The sequence below is a fragment of the Coptis chinensis genome, chromosome 1 (assembly GCF_015680905.1).
Source record: "Coptis chinensis isolate HL-2020 chromosome 1, ASM1568090v1, whole genome shotgun sequence".
Lineage (NCBI taxonomy): Eukaryota > Viridiplantae > Streptophyta > Magnoliopsida > Ranunculales > Ranunculaceae > Coptis > Coptis chinensis.
Window position 1 is genome coordinate 55,618,017 of NC_141456.1, and position 21,447 is coordinate 55,639,463.

Here is a 21,447-nt window from a genome sequence, read left to right on the forward strand (position 1 = left end):
CCCTACTGGCCAGCCTCTAAACTTCGTTCACATTCTGCAGGGACGACATTTCTAGTAAAGCCCTAATCTGATCTGGGTTTGCTTCTATGTCGTGATACGTGACTATATATCCCAGGAATTTTCCTAATGTTACCCCAAATGTGCACTTCTCTGGGTTCAACATCAGCTTGTGTCTTCGCAATATGGCGAATGTCTCTCTCAACCCCTCCAAATGCTCCTCTTCCGTCATACTCTTCTCTACCATGTCATCCTATAGATCTCCATCCTCTTTCTGATTTTGGACTCGAACATCTTCTCCCCCACTCTCTGAAATGTTGCCCCCGCATTCTTCAGACCAAAAGGCATCCTGGTGTAATAGTACATTCCCCCTTCCACTATGAACGTTGTCTTTTCTTGGTCTGCGCCGTACATCACCACCTGATTGTAGCCCATCGACGCATCCATGAATGAAAAAACTTATACTCTGTGGTTCGGTCCACCAACTCATCTATCCGCGGCATCGGGTAACAATCTTTTGGACACTCATTGTTGACGTCTGTGAAATCCATGCACATTCTTACTTTCCCTTTCTTTTTAGGCACTGCTACCACATTTGATAGCCATTCAGTGAACTTGCATTCGCGGATGATACCCGCCTCTTTTAGTTTCTTTACCTCTTCCCGAATTCCTTGTGCATACTGGGGTTTCATGCTCCTCATTTTCAGCTGGACTGGACAGGCCCCTTCTCGCATATGCAATATGTGACACGCCAACTCCGGGTCAAACCCTACCAAATCCTCGATTGTCCATGCAAACACATCACTATTCTCAGCCAAAAGGGCGATCAGTTTCGCCTTCCAATCCTCTGACAAGTTTGCCCCCACATTTGCAAACCTTTCCTCCTCGGCCACTCCGATGCTGACAACCTCAATCTCATCTATTGTCTTGCCGCCGACAAGCGACCTTTTTCTTCGGCCGTGATCTGTAATTGCTATGCTAGATTGTCCCCTATCTCCAACGTCCCCTTACCGGCAGCGCAAGACCCTTCGCTGTCACCTGATGGAGGTTTTAAGCTGTGACTTGATCCCCCCTTATCTCGTACATTCCCCCATTTGTCAGGAAGTGGATCACCTGGTAATAAGTGGAGGGAATCGCCTTCATCTCATGAATCCATTTTCTTCCCAGGATCGCGTTGTATTGCGAGTTAGTGTGCACTACCATAAACTTGGTGAAAACAGTCACCGGCAGTACTAGCTCCCCCAATGGCTTAGTCATGCTGCCATTGAATCCGAACAAGTTGGTTTGTGGAGGCTTCATCTGCTCTTTTTCTATCCCCATTTCTTCCATCGCACTCTGAAACGACAAGTCCACTGAACTTCCGCAATCTATCAGCACCCTCTTCACCATGTAATTCCCCATTGCTAGGGTAATCACCAGACATCTTCGTGCGGCGAGCTCACCGATTCCTAATCATTTGGAGTAAATTCTATCCTGTCCTTTTTTCTACTACTTCCTGGAACTGGCCGTGGACTGTTCATGACTATGTTGACCTGCTGCAGACTAGATGTCCTCCTCACCTTATCCCTGTGGGCATTCCTCCCCAGCGTTTCTCCGCTGAATATAACATTTATCGTTCCCAAGATTCTGGCCGCGGAGGGAACCCTTTCGATCGGCTGAACTTCCTTGACATGTTTCTTTAGCTGCTATCTCCCAATCATTCTCTCTACTAACCATTGTAAAGCAAAGCATTCATTGGTAGCATGATTCCTAACCTGATGGTACGTGCAAAACGGCTTTTCTTCTATCTCCTTAGGCGAGCTCCGCTGTTCTTTGTAATGTCGCTGTCCCTTGATCAGGGGTAGGATTTCCTCTAACGGCTTGTTCAGTGGAGTCAAGTCTATCTCGCGGTAGGGTTTTCTTTCCATGTACTCCTTTCGGGCTTGGTCCCTGCTCCTTTCTACCCACTGTGTCTCCCCCCTATATGTTCCTCCATCCCGTGTCGCGGCCCTGTCTCTGTCTTTCATGTCCTCCGCGGCCACGGCGTGCACTGTCTTGTCGGGTTTCTTGGGTTCCTTGCTGTTTCTCCGAAAAATGTCCTCATATCGGATATACCTCTCTACCTTCAAGTACAAAGCATGCAAGGTGGTAAATTCAATCTTTGATACTGATTCATGCACCCTAGTTCCCTACTTTAGCCCATGCTGGAATGCTATGACCGCGGTGCGCTCTTCCAAACTCTCCACCGTCAGGGTCTCTTCCTTGAATCTGCATAAAAAATCTCTGAGCATGACATTAAAAAGATCCGCTACGTCCACCACCCTATTCTTCTAATGGATGAAGTGATTTACAAAAGCTTGCTCCAACTCCTCGAACCTTTGTATACTCCTCGACACTAACCGATAGTACCAATCGGATGCTCCCCTTTAGACTAGTGGGGAACATCATGCACCGGAGGCTGTCGTACTGCGCCTCTTGCCATAGTGGCATCTGCTGACGGAAGTGATGCAAATGGTCTGCTGGATCTCCTTTCCCGTCGTACCCTTCAAACCGCGGCTGGGTGAACCTTTTGGGTACCTCCGAATTCCAAACTGAGTCAGCAAGTGGATTTTGATTCAGGCTCTCCACCACCTTCTTGGTCGCGCCATGTTTCTCCTTTTCCACCACGCGGTTGTCCTCTCTGTCTCTTTCGATCATCGCCTGTACCATTTCCATGGTAATGCCCCTTGCATGGTCCACCCCGTCTTCCTGAGGAAGTTCCTCACCTTGCACTTCCACTTCACTACCCGCAGGCACTGCAGTTTTCGCTCCCTTCCTGAGTGTCTTCCCTTTCTCTCCTCAGCTCCTCATTTTCTTCCCTAAGTCTGCCTACCTCCTCCTGAAGCAACCTAGTTGCCTTAGCCACCGCATCTTCTACTTCATATTCCCCCACTTCTATGTTTTCCACGCTCGCCGTTTCCTTGCGAATGGCCTTCTCCCTCGCTAGCCTTCCTCCGCCTCGTCCTCTACTTCTTCCCCTGCCTCTTCCTCTCTTAGCTGGAGCCATGTTTCGCACCTTCCCCTTCTTCTCAAATCGTGGACCTACCTCTTCCCCACAGAGGGCGCCAAATGTATGAACTGAAATATACCCTTCTAATATCCTATGTCTTGGTCTCTCCTCCCTCTCACTCTCATTTTCTTTCTTTCTCTCTTCCCCTCTCTCTTTCCTTTATTGTTCCTCTTTATATCCTCCTCCCTTCTTTCTTATCCGTTGATCTTCCTCCCATCCTCTGGTCCATACTGGCACACCTGTCTTCTTAGGGTTCCGCGGCCTTACTACTGTACCCCTCGTTCCTTCTTTATTAAGTTGCCTCCTCTTTGACTCTGACCACTCTGCTTCCACATGCTGCCGTATGGCCCGACCACTTTTTCAGAGTCGCGGGCCTGATCAGGTGATTCGCGCCTTCATTTTCTTATCTTACTTCAGGTCGGCGGACATGCCACCTCAGTGGACTAAAAAGGGGTTAATACAACTACTCAAGCGTCAATGGTGAAGATTGAAAGAAAATACATATGTAAAAATAGAAAGTAGGGAAATGTAAAAATAATGATAAGGAATTTTAAAAGAAATGACAAGGAAAGAAAAGTTATTCTAAAAAAATGTAAAATAAAGAAATAAAAAATTGTATATTTGCTCCATAGGGGTACACTACTCAAACGACGAGTAAAAGTGCTAACGTGGAATATGCAAGATATACGTAAACTCAAGGTTCTGGCACTTATAACCACACCCTCCAAATGGAGAGGTCCTGTTACCTTATTGATGTATTCCCCTTAAAGTAAAAGCTGCAATGGAATGGGGAAGGAATACATCATGGAAAAGAGGATTCAATACTCATAGATAGGATCTTCATGAAAGAGTTCTTGGCGCTTCAAAGGCTGTGTTTTTTAGTTTAGGGTGCGGAATCCTTTGTCTTGGGAACACAATTTTTTGGGTTTTGCCTTAGGCTAACAAGTTTAGAGATTGTTGCATGGAGGCTAGAATTTAGGTTTGTTGTTGCACAACAAATAACATTATCTCGGTGGGCATATCTATTTGGACACTAATTGATAGTGTAATGGGAACTAGGTCTCTTTGGTTGTTGATAGGTGGATTTCGGTAGTTCTGGTTAAAATGGGATGGAACCAATGCTATGATCTGATTGTTATAGGTACCTTGTCCTTGTCCTTGTCTGAATGTATTTGGTGGTTTGTTGAAACCTAGGAGTAGTTGGTTTTGTGGAATGTTCGTCCATTCGAAGTTTGGATGTTGTCTCCATGGTGCATTTGGTACACTGAAAGCATATACTTCTTCTGGTTGAAGTGATGATAGGTTTGTGATCAAGGGACAGGTGGCATCTATATGATTTACGCTTAGATAGAAATTGCATGGTGAGGTATTTATGTTCATGACAGGATGAGGGGTTTGGTCTTTTTGTTTGGTTGTGAGGGTTTCCATTAAAGTTTTAATTTATATATCGGATTTAATCTCAAAAATACGACTAGGCTTAAATGTACAAGGTTGGGTTGTTCTGGAATTGTTTATGTCGCCCCAATGGGTAGTCTTCTTATATTGGTTTTCAAGAAAGGTTAAAGCTTTGGTTACACCTTTATCCAAAAAATTACCATTACTCATGAGGTCGAGGGTTACTTTGTGTTCTTGGAGAAGACCTTTAAAGAAACATCAAACAAGAGTGGACTTTTCTAGTTTATGGTGAGGATATGAATGGAGTAGGTCGGAGAATCTATCCCATGTTTTGAAAAATGTCGCACTCGGACTCTGTCTAAAGAACTGTATCTTACTTCTTATCTCTTCTGTTTTCTTCGGCGGAAACTACTTCTTCATGAAGGAGAACACAACATTGTCCCATGTATCGAAAGAATCGGGCTTCTGAGAAAGAAGTCATGCATGACTCTTACCAGCTAGAGTGAAAGGAAACACTCGTAGCTTCACTTAATCATCGGTGACGCCCGAATGGTGGAAAGTATTACATATTTCATGTATCCAGCATAGATGTTCGTACGGTAACTCATGTTCAAACCCGTGAAAGATGGATAAAAGATTGAACACATTTGGTGGAATGTAAAAGTCACTCATGAACAGTGTGAATTGTATACAAGATGGACGCCCATCTTGCAATGGTGTGTAAAAGTTGGAGAGAAGCTCTTCAGCTTGCCTTAATTACTTCATCAACCATCTTAATAGGTGGAGGACGAGAAATTGGAGATTGTCTAGGACGACGTCCTCTCCAATGTGAGTAAGTTTTATTCTTGCTAATACCTGTAGTGCTTGAATGCAGTATCATTCACTTTTAGCAAGATCGCAAAACTATCCTAACATGTGCAAACGATGCAAGGTATGCTCAAGAAATTGAAATTTATTTTTGCAAGTATGGAGTTTTGAAAACTTTGCTTGGTCTATAATTTACTATGCCCTGTTCAAAGGAACAATTGGGCACAAGACTAAGATGTCTCTACTACATGTCTCAGAAGAGTAGGCAGTCACTTCACCAAGTAGTGTGCTACCAAGAATCTCACTCACGATGAATCTGGGGGAGGGGAGTAAGGAAGATAGTTGGTCCACTGGAATCTGGTACCTAGTTACTCTAAATTCTCATGGCTATATTTTTGTCCTTTTCTTGAGGAGCGTGACTACTTTGGGCGCTAGTTGATTGAGTTTAATTCATTTTTTTTGTCTAGGGCATCAAGAATCAAGCATCGTCCGATTTATCTACATTGGGGAATGACTTCCCATTGGTTGTTATGTGGCTCGGGTTCAGCCTTATGCATGAATGTAAATTGCAGTGTGGAAATTAAATTTCAAATAATCACGTAAGTATGCTTGAACACACAAGGTATCATCTTCTATTGGCTTCGAGTAGGTTTAGAATTTACCTCTCAAGTTGTGCTTACACACTGCTTGAAGAGAAGGAAACATTGGTTGGCGCGTGATCTGAAAATTAGGCCCAACCGTTCGAGCTTTTCCCTAGTTTATGTTATAAAAAAGGTCCACTTAAAAATCAAACAATCCGGGTTTTTTATAATTAAACAACTTTGTCTCCAAGGGTCCAAAACATAAAAGTAAACTAACACTAATACTAATATAATAGATCAACCAAATTAGATAGATTACCTAGATTAATGATAAGAGCCCAAAACTGTAGTTTAAGCCTTTTAATAGTATTTCTATTTAGCCAATTATGTTATTAATAATATAGGTTTATCACTAATTACGTGTTTTTCAGTATTTCAGGCTTCGGACTTGAATAAATGTTAATTCGTTACTAATTAGGCGCTAAAAGGAGCTAAAGTGATTGCTAGGGAAGTGCCATGAAGAAAGCTCAAGTTTTATGGAGAAAAAGCCTTTAAAAAGCCCAAGTCAAAACTGTTAAGTGAAAGTCAAACCGGATTAGAGAGCTGAAGAAAAGTTAACAGAACTTCAAAAGGCCATATAGTTAAAAATTGATCCTTAATTATCTATAGAAGAACACAAACAACTAATGATCAACTACCTTATCATTATTATTCCTACTCTCAATTCATTAATTATGCAATATAAAGAGTCAGGATTCGTTCCATTCTTAATCGTTAAGAACTTAGAATTTCACTAGAAATCACGGTGAGAACAATGAAAGTAGTGTTGTGATTTATTTAAACTAAACCTAATTATAAATTAATTAAACTAACAATACAATAAACTAATTATAAATTAAACTAATTTAAATTGAGCAATTAAAAGGTGAATTTAATGAATAGGAAGAACATAGAGGAAGAATTAATCCATCTATGTGAAGCTATGATTATTCTAACTAGTTTTTCATGTTTTAATCTTAACTTTTATTAATCTACACAAGGTAAAACAACAAAAGTCACAATTTTTATTGATCCCTAACCAATCCTAGCAATCTCTATACTAAGAAAAGATTATCATATGAGAAATTCTCATCCACAAATCTCTTTGTGGAGTTTCCTTTCTCTAGTTCAATTTCTATAATCTCTATCTCTAGACAACTATAGAACTTGAACGTGAAACACATAAGACAATAAGAAAACTAATGAAGAACAATCATAACCCTCACATAGACTTCATAAAACTCCTCTAATAGAGTTTTTAGCCTAGTTTCATTGGGTTCATTACCAATAAACAATAATAAAAAGACATAATTAAATTAAACTAAATTTATATTAATAAAACTAATGGTGTAATGGAGTTGTGTTTTGGTCCACTAAATCAAGCCTAAAACCTAAATACTTATGTCCAAAAAGTGTTTTTTTGCTGAAATTTACTGCAAGACCCTTTTCGCCCACTTTTACTCCACTTCCATCTTAAACTCGTTCAAGACAAGAATTCAATTGCTTAAATCGAAGGGGAAATCTCACATTCTCTACCCACCCACCCTTTTAATTTTTCATTATTGTTTCTAATATTTTTGTTACTGTTCAATCTTGATATTCACTGTTTTAAACTAAGATATTCTCTCCCTTACGATTGCGGACTCACAGTGAAGAATACTGCGGTAAAGGTATTTTTAAATTTTCAAAAATTCTGAAATTTTTCAAAAATAATATCTAAGGTGCAGTTTATTTACTGGAATATTTTCAGATTTTTCCTAGTTGTTTTACCTTGTGAACTAATACCATCTTTACACTGTTGTATTAAAGCTTTCACACCGTAAGTTTCTAGAAAAACAGACGAATAGGGTTATGTAGGCAGTTCCAAAAATTCTAAAATTTTTATAGGAGTATGTATCTTAAGTCAAGCGTTTGTTGTAAATATTTGAAGAGTTTTTTATTTGTTTTGACCACCTAACTAGTGGATTGTTTCCAATGTGTTTCTGCAGTTTTGCAACACTTTCTAGAACAACAGCTAATAAGGAGGGTTTATAGAACTCCAATTGCTCTAAAAGTTTTACAGGAACATACGTAATCTGTCAGGGGTGTCCAGTAAAAGTTTGGTGATTTTTGGCTCTGTTTAGATTAGTTAACCATTCGGTTGTTTGTATTGTGTCCGAAAACTGTTTCACAACATTTGCAGGGTAGTGTAAGGACTTTCATAACTCCGATTGTTCTGAAATTTTACAGGCTAGTTACTGGATGTCTTAGCAAACTACTGTAAATATTTCAAATTTTTTGGAGCGCGCCCACACCCATTTTAACTCTATTTCTGAGCACGCCCAGTCTCTTGTTATTGTAGAAAATAATAATAATAATAATAATAATAAAAAAAAAATCGACATAGTACTTCGAGCACACCTGCGCCCCTTCTGAAGAAAGCCCGATTCACAAGTTAGTTACAGGCTCTCTTTTTGTTCAAGTTATTTTTTATTCAGTGTTCTGAACTTCTTCAATACACTGAGATTGCATATTAAAGATGATATTCATACGCATAGCAAGGAGGCATTCAGGTACTCCTTCTTCCACTCCTCGCCTCTTCTATTAGGGGAGTTTCAATTCTAGTATAACAGGGTTGTTTGACTATTGTTCATGTTTCTTTCATATTGGACTTAGCCTTACATGAGATTAAGGTCTAATAAGAAAAAACCATCTAACGTTATCTATCATAAACGTCAATGCACACACCCATCTAGAATATCACAAACCACACCTGCAGCAATGGCTAAAGAACCAGAGACTCCTCTCTTTGATTTTTACAAAGCCTGATCGATGGACCTAAGTCATGCATCATTCTTGCTGACCTAGTGGGGGATTTTTGAATTCCCACGAATATATTACCAGTTTTCCATGGTTTAGACCACGAGAAGCCTTATCAACACATGCGTTGGATAGAAGAAGTTCTCGCTACATTCCATCATCCTAGCGTAAGTCCAAATCAAGTTAAACTTAGGGTGTTTCCATTCACCCTAGCCTACAAGGCGACATCTTGGTTAACTGCCCAAACGCCAAACTCTATGGACTCATGAGCCAAACTTGTTCAATTGTTTATGGAACAGTTTTACCCACCGCTGAAGACAGATGAAATACTTCAAAAGATTCATTTCTTCCGCCAGAATTCTCATGAATCCTTTTCAGAGGCCTGGAATCGTTTCACTAATCTTCTCATTAAATGCCCGTATCATAATCTTGCGAAAGACACATTTGTTCGTGCCTTCTTCAAGGGGCTTTTACATCATCATAAGGAGGTTCTAGATATCATGAATGTGGATAGTTTTCTTAGTAAAGGATCCTTGGAGGCTTATAAATTCTTAGAAGATCAATCTAAGAGAACAACAATTGGGGAGGTAACGACTTTTCCCGCTCCACTCCTTCTTATCTCGAGCTTAAAACTCTTATCGATGCCCTCTTTGTTCAACAACAACCCACTCCAATCATGAACATTAACTATACTCGTTGTAATGTCTGTTTTAGTCTTAAACATTCCGACTTCTATTGTCCTCTTGTCTATGCACGACCACCACCACACCCATTAAACTTCAACCAGTTAACTCAAACTCAAGGACAAGGAAACTTAGGTGACCAGAACAGAAGTTTAGTGCCCATAACCCAGAACTATCAACATCAAGACATGAACGCTCAACAAGCCTTCATTCCAGTTCAACCATTTACAGACGAAGCAGTAGTAACCTCGTTGGAAAAAGCAAAATCAAATTTTGCAACAAAACTCCAACTTGATGAAAGATTAGCATGATCAAAACTCTAAAATGATGCAACAAACAATGCAAATGATGCAGTCTTTATGCCAAAAGGTTATTGACATGTCTCCTAACCAAAATAATAATGAAACAGGCATGTTTTTAGGTTAAGCAGTGCCCAATCCTAAGTCAACAAACACCACCTTCAAAATAAACAGTATTCAGTGTAATGGTAATATAACCCCAGGGGACCTACAAGCGGTCACTATCTTTCGTTCAGGGAGGGTAATTGATAACAAAGTTACTATGCCTGAAGATCACCCACAAACGAAAGCTGAAAATGAAACCATACCGAATACTGTCATAGAAACTGAATACCTTACAACTGTAGAAGTTCCAGTCCAACCACAACCAAAAGGTACGACCTTACTAAATACCACCGTAGAAATTGACGATCCTACACCTATAGAGGATCCAATATGGACACCTCGATGGAAAACGGCTAAAGATAAAGCAAAGACTAATAATACTTTTGACCCTTATGCTAAATATAGAGATAAACCACCATATCCCCAGAGACTAGTTATGTCTAAAAAGGACGAGAATTTTGATGAGATTAAGTGTTTAAAAATCTGACTATAAACCTACCTTTTCTAGATGCTATAAAAAGTCTACCTAGACACGCTAAGTTTCTAAAAGAGTTGTGCACCAAGAAGAGGAAAACCAACATACCCAACGATGCCTTTTTAACTGAGCAATATCCCTCTTTATCTTAACATAACAGAATTATTAAGTACAAGGACCCTGGTCGTCCTACTGTACAATGCACCTTGGGATATTACTTCATAACAACTGCTCTACTAGACCTGGGGGCAAGTGTTAACTTACTCCCTTTTTATTTATATAAACAACTAGGTTTAACAAAACTTCAACCAACCAAAATGACTTTACAGTTAGCAGATCGTTCTATTAAGTACCCCAAGGGCGTAGTTGATAACATTCTCGTTAAAGTTCAAGACTTTTACTATCTAGCCGACTTCGTTATTCTCGACATAGAAGTTGCTCATGATTCTATTCCCATCATCTTAGGGCATCCTTTCTTGACAATCGCCATTGCCCAAATTAATTGTCGGGATGGCTCAATGACTCTTTCTTTTGGAAATCTTTTTATGGAAGTTAACATGTTTAGAAAAAAGTAGGGACAACTAGGTTTTCTTAGAGAAGGAGAAGTGAAGTCCATTGAGAGTTTTCTATCTCACATTAGTGCGGATGACACTTTTGTCCTCGCATTAGTAGATACCCCGACTATGGAAGAAGACAAATATCATAATTTCGACTCCTTAGACAAGATTGATAACTTTCTCAAAGATACAGATGAATACCATAATTATGTGAATGCGACCAAGCTAGATGAGGAATTTTATGAGTTTCTAAGAGCCTGTGATGATCCACCCTCTCAAAAACTGCCTAGAGCACCACCCGACCACAATCCACCTGAGTTAATCTCTTATAAAATCCAATCATTCTTCCTACCCTTTCCTTCTAAAACTTATCCATGTCCCACGTATCTTCCACAACCATCCATTTTCACACAATCATTCACTTGGACACCCTTTCGTTCAAAAAAGAAGAAGAAGGTGCATGCTCGGTTATGATCTAGGTCTATCAGGCTTAACTCTCATTTCACTAAGTTGTGTCATAGAAAGTCTTGGTGCTTGATTCTGTTTGGTGGTGCATTCCATGTTAATTATTTATGAAAAGACCCACAACTCTTTAGGTTGTTGATATATGGTAAACTACATGTTAATAGATGTTTTAGATAAAGTCTAGGGAATCTGACTTTAAAATACCCAAGTTTTTGTACAATATCACCTTTCTAGAGTATGGGCCACAAAAATTTTCAAACTTAAAAAGAGTTTTCAAATTTTGTTTGGGGGTGGCGTATTTTGGTATTTCATTTCAAATCTTTTTGTCACCCTTTGCCTGTCATGTTTACTCTAGTAGAGTCCATGTTAGTTAGTACATAACAGTTTAATTATGTTTCATGTTATTATATTTTCTTTATAATATTTATGTTATAGGTACTGCCAATTTTTGCCATGTTTTTATGGTAAATTCTTTCATATTTATTTACACTTTGAGGACAAAACGTTCAATTGTTTGGGGGTGGGATAGAAATATTTTCAAAAATTAGGTACTTTTAGGATGTAAATTACGCACTTTTCTTTATAAAATATTAAAAATCATAAATATTGTTTATACTAGGCACTTAGTGATAATGGTATTGTTCCCTTCTCCATGAAGATATTAGTTTAGAAATCTCACATAGTACTTGAATTAGGATTTAATTTTTGAAACTTAGATTAATATATAGGTAATAGTCATTGTATCTTTTCATGAACATCTTGCATGAGCATCTTTGATTGTACTTGGCAATATTTTTCTAAGACCTAGGTTAGAGTACTTAATACATATCATGTGAGCATCTAGCCTAAAAGCCTCATAAGAGTGAAATATATGAGTGATGACACAAGGGAGAAGTAAATTCCGAATAGAGAAATCACACGTCCATTTGCTTGATCACCATACCATATCCTAAGCGAGAATTTTGGTCCTCTTTGGATCGATATAGCCTAAAATTCACACCTATATAAAATTTATTATCCGCTAGTCGCCCCCACTGAGCCTTTCATTAGCCTTTTTACAAACCATAAATCCTTTTACCTAATAAAACAAAATAAATAAAATAAAAAAATAAAAAGTCAACCTATCTATCTAGAAAAGTTTGAGAAATAGGATGAGTGAAGAAAAGAGAAGAGAAAAGTCTGTGTAAACAAAAATTAGTTAGTTGCTTCGAAAGAAAAAGAAAATAAAAAAAAGCTTCCAAAAGGAAAGAAAAATAAAAGTTAGAACTCCAAAAATAGAATCAAAAGGAGTAAAAAGCCAAAATAAGGGCTACGTATGGAGCAAAAAGTGTAGAAGCAAAACAACAAGGTTTTCTCTAAGTTACATAATATGAATATGAAGACCCTATTTTCTTAGACTTGTTTTTTTTTGAATATCCATTTCCTTCCTTCTTTAACTAACACCTACGCCCCGTATCACCTAATAAAAACCTCTAGCTCAATTAGAAATAGGTTGGTGTGATAGTAAGTGGTAGATGTGTTTGATCGACCTTGGTTTCCTTGGATTGTCATTGAGATTGTGAGGAAATGTGTGCCCACTGCACACTGGAGTTAGCAAACTTGAGTGGAAAAATTAGAGTGTTATGTGTTTTAACACATTCCTTGTGAGAACCTACTTAGGCACGCTACCCAAAAGTTTTAGAAACGGACCTGCCATTGCATTTCATATCATAGTTCATTGTATAGTTGTTTATCTTAAGATGATTTGATTATTATGCATGTACTAGTTTAAGTTTTAGAATGATCATCCTTGTTTAAATACTAGTGAGATATATAGATTCTAAGATTAAATTAGGGAGCAATTACTTTTATTTCTTGGTCGTTGTAGAATAAATGAAGTTTGTGAATACCTTTTCTAGAAAACTCTCACGAGGCTATAACTCGTCCACTAGGGAATTCTTAGTGGTTTAAGGCCTTATTGCATATTGTCAATGCAGTCATACTCAGCAAAACGAGACTACTTAAAAATACATTTTTGGCCACTTATTTTAATTTTACATATTTGCTTGAGGACAATCAAAATGTTGTTTGGATGTGGTTTGATAAGAACCCAAAACTGTAGTTTAAACCCTTTAATAGTATTTCTATTTAGCCAATTATATTATTAATAATATAGGTTTATCACTAATTATGTGCTTTTGAGTATTTCAGGCTTCAGAGTTGAATAAATGTCAATTTGTTACTAATTAGGCGCTAAAAGGAGCTAAAGTAATTGCTAGGGAAGTGTCATGAAGAAAGCCCAAGTTTCATAGAGAAAAAGCCCAAGTCAAAACTGTTAAGTGAAAGTCAAACCGGATTAGAGAGCTAAAGAAAAGTCAACATAACTTCAAAAGGCCATATCTTTGGACTCAGGCCTCGGATTTGGGCCCATTCTATATCAAAGGGAAATGGGTTATTTTGACTTAGAACCCCAATTGGAGTGCTCATTTTATATAGACCCCAATTTTTTGGACTTTTGTTTTGGACGCCCAATCTCATTAGTTGGCTGGGTTAACAGTCAGTCAATGTAGGTTGTCTAGTCAGTTTATTATTAGGTTTTTTTGTGAAGACCTAAATGCCCTTGGACACGTGTCAATCTAAGATGCGACTAAACATACGGATGAGATTAAAATGGATTATCGAAGTGATCTAACTAGCGAAGTGATTGGGGAAGTGATATCGAAGGAAAAAAAATTCAAATTAAAAGAAGGTGAAGATCAAAGAAATAAATTTGGAACTTTACACAATCACTCTAGAGGAGAAGATGGGTGGTAATTCGTTTAACAAATCTATAAAGGTGATGTTTTGTTTGTGTTTATTCATGTAGTATTTCACCATTTTCACTTATCTGACTTCTTCTTTAATATTTACATTTGAATTTGCAGATGTCATGTTCAATCTGTGGTCTTGATGACCACTGTGGGGTTTGTCCTTGGTCACACAAACCTTGCAAAGAACCAGGTTGCAAAGGATTTTGTTTCTTACTAAATTCGAACAGAAAAAGTTTTCTCAAGTGTCAAAATGACTCATGCATTGGGTTTCAGTTGTTGGAAAAGGTAATAGTTGATGGAGCAGGTACATCGTCACCAATTATGCAAGGTAAATCGACCAAGTGCTTCGAATGTGACGAAGATGGTCATTGGCTCGAAAATTGCCCTTGGAACAACTCACTCTGCTATAAGTGTTATGCGATACGGAGGGCACTCCTTACTTCTCGTACTGAAAAAACATATGGACAAAAGTTCTTGAAGTGTAAACGGTGCGATGGTTTTCCGTGGCTTAAAGATGAGAAGATGGAAGCGAATGGAGATAGTGTAAAGGGGAAAACTGTTGTGAAATACACTATTGAGGTCAATGTTGATGATATTTCTAATGGGTTTGAAACAAAACTTGTAATAAACATACCCAAGTGATCATTGTACTTGTGGAGGTGATGAATGAATGATAAATTTAGTTGTACTTAACATAAGATTTTTGCTGATCACAACATTTTCTAAATTCTCTGGAGGAGCAGAGGAATAGATAATAGTTACCAAAACAAATGCTCCAGGTTTGATAGGCGACTCGATTATGCTTGTTTGATAGGTGGTATATATGCTTGTATGATAAACGGAAGAATGTAACGGCTTCTTGTTTATAATTATTACTCAATGACCGGCCTGTGTCCTTGTTTTGAGCATTCATAAAATCTGCAGCCTCTGCAGCATATATTTATCATTTGCCAAAGTTTGGAAAGGTATCAATAAAACGATGAAACAACTAGATTCTCAAATATTTCACATAATGGATATTTCTCCAATGAATTTATATAACCATATAAGAACTAACAGGAAAATTACGTAAGACAAGTCATCTGCAAATTACTGTGCAATATCACTATGTACGAATTATCCAACAATGTGTTTGCTTCAGATAGAGCTAGTTTATTGTGTCATTCTAGATGTGTTACTCTTGTGTCTGAATACACAATTCTATGAAGAATACAGTCCTGTAAATGACACCCATCCTAGTCCTCCAATATTGCAATTTTAAAAAGAAAAAACCTCTTCTCTCATTCATTGACCGCCTCCAAGGAGTTGCTAAGGGCAGTAGCATCAACCCATATATAACATCTTTTGCTACTCGATTAGTCTTACAGTCGAACCTATAATAGAGGTGACAATCAAATCTAGCTAAAATTAACCATAGCCCATATGTAAGACATATGCATGTACAAGAAATGATATCATTCATGTAGGGGAAGAAGAGCACAAAAGTATACTCTCCTCCACCAGATAAAGTGAGCCTCATCTTTTAACTGGGATTCTCAAACAACTAGGTTTTTGAAATTCAATGGAGAACCAACAAAATCATGAAGATTTAAAATATTAGACCCCATAAACCCTGACAATAATACATAGTACTTGAGTTCATCTTGAAAGTGCCTTTGCATTTTGATAGCAAAGAACATGTGTCCAAAAATGAAAATATTAGACGTAATAAACCCCCAAACCCATAATACCCAGTACGATTAATTGAGTTCATCTCCAAGGTGCCTTTGCATTCGAAGTTGGCCTCGCAACAAACAAGGGCCTCAATATTGGATTCCTAGACTGTTGCATTCTAGCTGGTGTAATGAAGTGTTGCTGAGGAGTATGAACTAGAGCTCTAAAGTATTGAGGTGGTGCAGGGGCTCTAAACTGTTGCTGACATGGAGGTGCAAACTGTTGCTGAAGTGGTGGGGGTCTAAAATGTTGATGCATAGGTGCTCTGATGTGGTGATACGCTGGTGCTCTGGGTTGTTGTTGCATTGGTGTTATGGCTTGATGATGTGTTGTTGCTCCAAGTTGTTACTGTTGTGATGTGGTGATGTTGTTGCACTGCTGCTTTGGGTTGTTGTTGTTGTGTTGCTATGGGTTGTTGCTGCGCTGCTGCTTTTTGTTGCTACTGTTATGCTATTATTGGTTGTTGCTGCTATTGTTGTTGTTTTGGGCTGCTACTGCTGTGCTGCTATGGGTTGTTGCTGCACTACTGCTGTTGTTGTTACTTTGGGCTGCTACTATTTTCTTTGCTATGGGTTGTTGTTCTTTATTCTTCTTTTGTTGTTTTGTTGCTTTGGGTCGCTCTTGTCTTTGCTATGGGTTGTTCTTTGCGATCTTTGTTGTTGTTGTTGCTTTGTGTTGCTGCTGTTGTGCTGCTATAGAATATTGCTGTTGATGTGGTGATGATATAGGTGTTGGTTCATTGCTACTAGTGGAGGCGCCCTTTTTTACCTGTAACCATCGCATAAATACAATAAATGAGTAACAATGATCTATAACAATACAAATTATTTTTAGGGTAATAATCAAATGTAACTTTCTTTGTATATTTCTTTTTAGGAGCAGGAACACCTTTACATGTCCTGGAATTGTGGTTAGTTCCATTGCAACATTTACAATGCCTTAATTTTCTAGTAGGTGTAGGTTCATCCGGGGCCCTCTTCCTATTTTCCAGCCAATGCCTCTAGCAAAGGGTGGTGGTATAACTATAATAGGTTCCCCTTCGGGATAACCTTATGGGAATTTAGGCTGTTAACTTAAAAAGTAACTCAAAAAATAACAATTGATCAATTGACAAATAAAAAAAGTTATGAAGTCTTCTATCTGAACATCAAATGAAACAAACATAAAGACGAAAAATATCAAGGATTAGGTTAGGATGACAAAATACACCCAAAACAGAGTTGATTCGATTTTGAATAAGATAAATAAAGTTACTTGCCCAAGTTTATAAAATGATCATTATAAGGATAAATAAATAATAAACCAAGTCCCTGCCTTCAAATGTGCCAACTTTCCCCGTTTGTGCTTTCATAGACTCCATAGGATACTTGTAATATCCAACGAGCCTCAAGATAACACTACACTGTAAGTTTGGAACTATACATGCTAAGTCCGCATATCACAAAAGTAACACAGAAATTTTATAGGACTTAGCAACAATAAAATCAAATATATAGATATAAGAAATACTTACATTTTTGTCTAGTCATTGAGATCAGCCATTGGTCTAATAGAATTAGCATAAGTTTCCTTGTATGCTCTGACACTCATATATGGTTGAGTGTAGTCCACCCAATCACACCTCATGGGATGTAAGACAGCCACTGCATGTACACAAGGGAGTCCTGACAATTGCTATTTAATACAGCTGCATTCTTTGGTCACCAAGCTTACCTCCCACCTAGTTCCATACTGAGTCCTCACCATATACACATGATCAATTGATGATCTTCGAACAATGTAATTGTTAATCAACTTAACATACTTGGCAATAAGCTTCTTCTCCCTTAGAAGAACCTCATTCTCTCCTAATTCATTTGCAACATGTTTCCTGTCATAAATGTTTTTCATAAATGCAATATGCAACCTATCAATGAAAGTCACAATCGGTTTGTCCCTCAACTCCAAAATCCATTTGTTGAATGATTTCGAGAAGTTGTTTGTTATGTGATCACTCTTAGATGTATGGTCAAATTGTGACCTAACCCATGCTTGCACAGGTTCCGCGTTGTCTAATCAAGCTTTTGCATCTTTGTCCTCAGCCTCAAGCTTTTCCATGGCTCTATTGAAATCTGTCAATTTATATCCCCTCGCAGCATCCCAATCTAAATTTTCCAGATGACTACCCTTGTGTTCCTTCTTAAAGTTTTGATACATGTGTCTGAAACACATCCTATGCGAGGCCTCTGGTAGAACATCTCCAACTGCTCCCACAAGTCCTTTCTGTCTGTCGAAAACGATTGTGAGTGGTAAAGGGTGCATATTCAGATATGGGGCTAAATGCTTGAGAAATGAAGTCCAACTTTCAATACTTTCACTCCTGCAAATGTACACAGCTATAGGGAATAACCCATTATCACCATCCAACCCAATGATGCTGAGACATTGACCACCAAATTTTCCTTTCAAAAAGTAGCCATCTAACCTAATAATGGGTTTACAAGCATTAACAAATCCATCCAATGAGGCTTTAAAAGCAACACACAAACCCAAGAAATGACCATCGTCACTTCTATAGTATTTTGCAATGGACCCAGGGTTACTGATCAAGACTTGGTTACAAAGCTCAGGTACCAAATTATAGCTATCTTCATAACTCCCAAACAAGTTCTGGAGTGCCTTAGATCTTGCATGCCATGCACTCTAATAACTAACCTTCAGACCAAAACTCAACCACAAATCTTCTTGAATGTCAAATGGCTTGTATGACCTCTGATGATTCTTGATTTAATCTTCCACAACTTCCATTATCCAATTGCAATCAGCCATTGGATTTTTGTTGTTTTCATCGGCAGTACATACATGGTCACCACACATTTTCTTGTATTCAATTGTGTGTTTATCAGAAGCAAACCTTCTAAAATTAGCAAACCAAGGACAACCATCAACCTTGCACTTCACCCTGATTCCATAACGCTCATTTTTGACATATGTAACAACAAACTTGTTTTTTATGCAATAATTCTTCAAAAACTTTCTACATGCTAAAATGGTTGCCCACTGCATCCCAACTTGTAAAACATTTTCTGTATTTAATCTAGTGTTTTCATTGTCACTATCTTCATTAGCAAAAATATTGTCTGCATCTTTGGAGAAACCTCCACCTTGAGGTGGGACAAGCTCATCATCCGACTCACCTTTGGAGGAGTTATTGCTGTGATACTCTTCTTCTGCCTCGATGTTACCAATGTCAACCTCTTCCATTTTAACCCAACTACCCTTTCAATGCTGAGGTGTATAGTCCAAAATAAGTTCAATAGCCGGCTCAACACTAGTCTCTCTCATTCTCTTTCTGTTACTAGCTTCTTTAACTGCCACTATCGGAAAATCATCATCTTCAACTACATTTACCAGGATCTCATCATTGTCAACTACCACACTACTAAAAATATGATTTTTTGCCGCGGCCAGTTGTGGTGGAGAAAAGTCCAAAATTCGTGGCAACATGTGTTTTGCCACGAAATTTTTTTTTTGCCTCGCTCGAGGCAAAAAAGGGTGTGGGAAGAAGTTTGTTACCACGACTTTTGCCACCGCTGCAAGAGAATGAATATTTAGTCACGGTCATGTCGTGGCAAGACATTGTTTTTTTATTTGAATTAGTTTAATTGTCAAAATAAATGAATTTCTTTTTGTCGCGGCCACGGTGGTTACCAAAAGTATTTATTGCCACGGTCGTGGCAAAATGTTTGTTTGTTTGTATTTTTATTTTTTATTTGTTTCCCTAGAGTATTCATATATAAAATTATAAACTACTTCAGAGAAGAATTCTAACATAAAAAATCTCACATTTTCTATTAAATCAAATATTTCTTCGCTACAAAATGTCGTCATTGAATCAATAAATAACTTGGTACAAGAAAGAACAAAGGGAAAAAATTATATATACTATAAAACAAGCTTCAGTTCTTTTCATGTTGTCAATTTGTCATACACCCGGCCACTTCATCATATGGCTTGGTCTTTCCAATTAACCAATAATCATATCCCAAATAAGTGATACTCTCGTCTTCTTTATACTGCAACAAGTAAAAATAACGCATTAAGTTTTAGAGCAACAATCAAAAAAATAATTCAGAAAAAAATTTTAGAACCACATTCAAAAAAATTAGCAGCAAGTTTTCAAAATAACATTTTAACAACTTGAATTAGCCCACTCCTACACATAGAATTGATAAAAGAAAACCATCAATTAAAAGAAACATATATATTTGGAGTATGCCGCAAATATTTGCTATGTTTTAATAATGTCATGTCTATTTAATTAATATCTGATATAAACAATACCTGGAATTTTGTGTCCAAAATGCGACATTCTCCACGCGCTTGAGATTTATGTGTGCGCCTCTACTGGATTTATACCTATTCTCTTCCTGTACAGAAGAGCTCAAATAAAGACGAAAAACTTAATAACACGTACTTCAAGAAATAACAAAAAAACAAAACAAAAATAGAACGAACTTGAAGTACTGTCCCTTTTCCTATGTCTCTCATAAATTGATTCCCTTTCCAAATGTAAATATTTTTTTTCCCAAGGCAATCCTAACTTCCGATCAGTATGATCTCTCTAGTTCAAGGTTGGATGTCCATGCAATTATATTGAAAAAATTCAAGTAGATGGGGTCCATACGCACTTTGCATATCCTCTTTCATCTTTTTGTTAGGATACGTCATAAGAAAATTATACTCTAAATAGCATTAGGCCAATTTCCGGTATATGTGCATAAAATGTATATAAAATTATACTCTAAATAAACACTCAAGAAAGCATTTGGGGTTTACTTAAACTATACTTCCGACATACGAAAGTTGAAATAGGATCATCTAAGGCAACACTAATAAATAGAAAAATGTGTTCAAATATCACCTAGAGGTATTTGAGATGTTATGCCATTAGGAGTTCATTAGTTGCTCTATATACCACTTCCATCAAGTTGTCCATGAGAAAGAAGGTGTGCCATATATTGCTGGAAGAGAAAGGAAATGTCTCAACTTACACCATGGATAACTAGCCAATAAGTCATTAGTTCCAATAAAAAAATAAACAGAAAATGAATGATAAGAGAAATTTTATTTTGGACTGTCTTCATTTTTCAACAATTAAATGTGTCCAAAGACAATTCTAAAATATGCATTCCATAGATGGTCTTGAATTTCTTCTTACTATTTTTTGTTGTGCGAGTTTAGGGGTCAAAAAACCCTTGCCGTTTCATTAATGATAACTAAAAAGTAATTACATATGCACCTACAACAAATGAGAGCCCATTGAAGCTACCCCCATAGATATGGTATGAAATCGAGATCTAATCTTTCTACTACTCTTTCAAAATGCTCACCAGTCACCAACTCACCATGCTCCCCTAATCTTTACAGTCATTCATCATTCTAGCTCAAGAATTGCAAAGAAATATACTCCCAGTTTCAACTTTGATCCTCCAAAATGGTCATGGAACAATATTTAACTATTATAGCTAAATGTAATTTTGGTGTCTTGACGAAAACCCTGAGCAATGAAGTTCTCGCTCAGGAGTCCATTTCACCTCCCAATTACACATTCCATTAGCATACAAAAATTACAAAAAACACGCATTGAACTTACAGAGTGGTATGCAAAAGGTGGTTTTCCTTGTCGCTCAAAATGTTTAGTCATGATCGAGAACTCTATCGACCCTAACTCTT

General features: G+C 37.7%; 1 protein-coding gene across 1 annotated transcript; it reads right to left on the bottom strand.

Moving 5' to 3' along the window:
- Positions 1 to 17,787: 17,787 nt before the first annotated feature.
- Positions 17,788 to 18,975, bottom strand: LOC147524611 (uncharacterized). The gene is made up of 2 exons (XM_086575497.1): positions 18,574 to 18,975; positions 17,788 to 18,414 (listed from the first exon to the last, which is right to left on the bottom strand). The coding sequence occupies exons 1-2, from the start codon at positions 18,973 to 18,975 to the stop codon at positions 17,788 to 17,790; spliced, it is 1,029 nt and encodes a 342-aa protein (XP_086431623.1).
- Between the last annotated feature and the right edge of the window lie 2,472 nt (positions 18,976 to 21,447).

Excerpts from the sequence above, each read along its gene's own strand:
- LOC147524611 (XM_086575497.1), bottom strand. The coding sequence starts at position 18,975 with ATGGAAGAGGTTGACATTGGTAACATCGAGGCAGAAGAAGAGTATCAC. Across the intron at positions 18,415-18,573 it reads AGAAAATGTGTGGTGACCAT|AGTGCATGGCATGCAAGATC; the intron begins GTATGTACTGCC and ends GTTAGTTATTAG.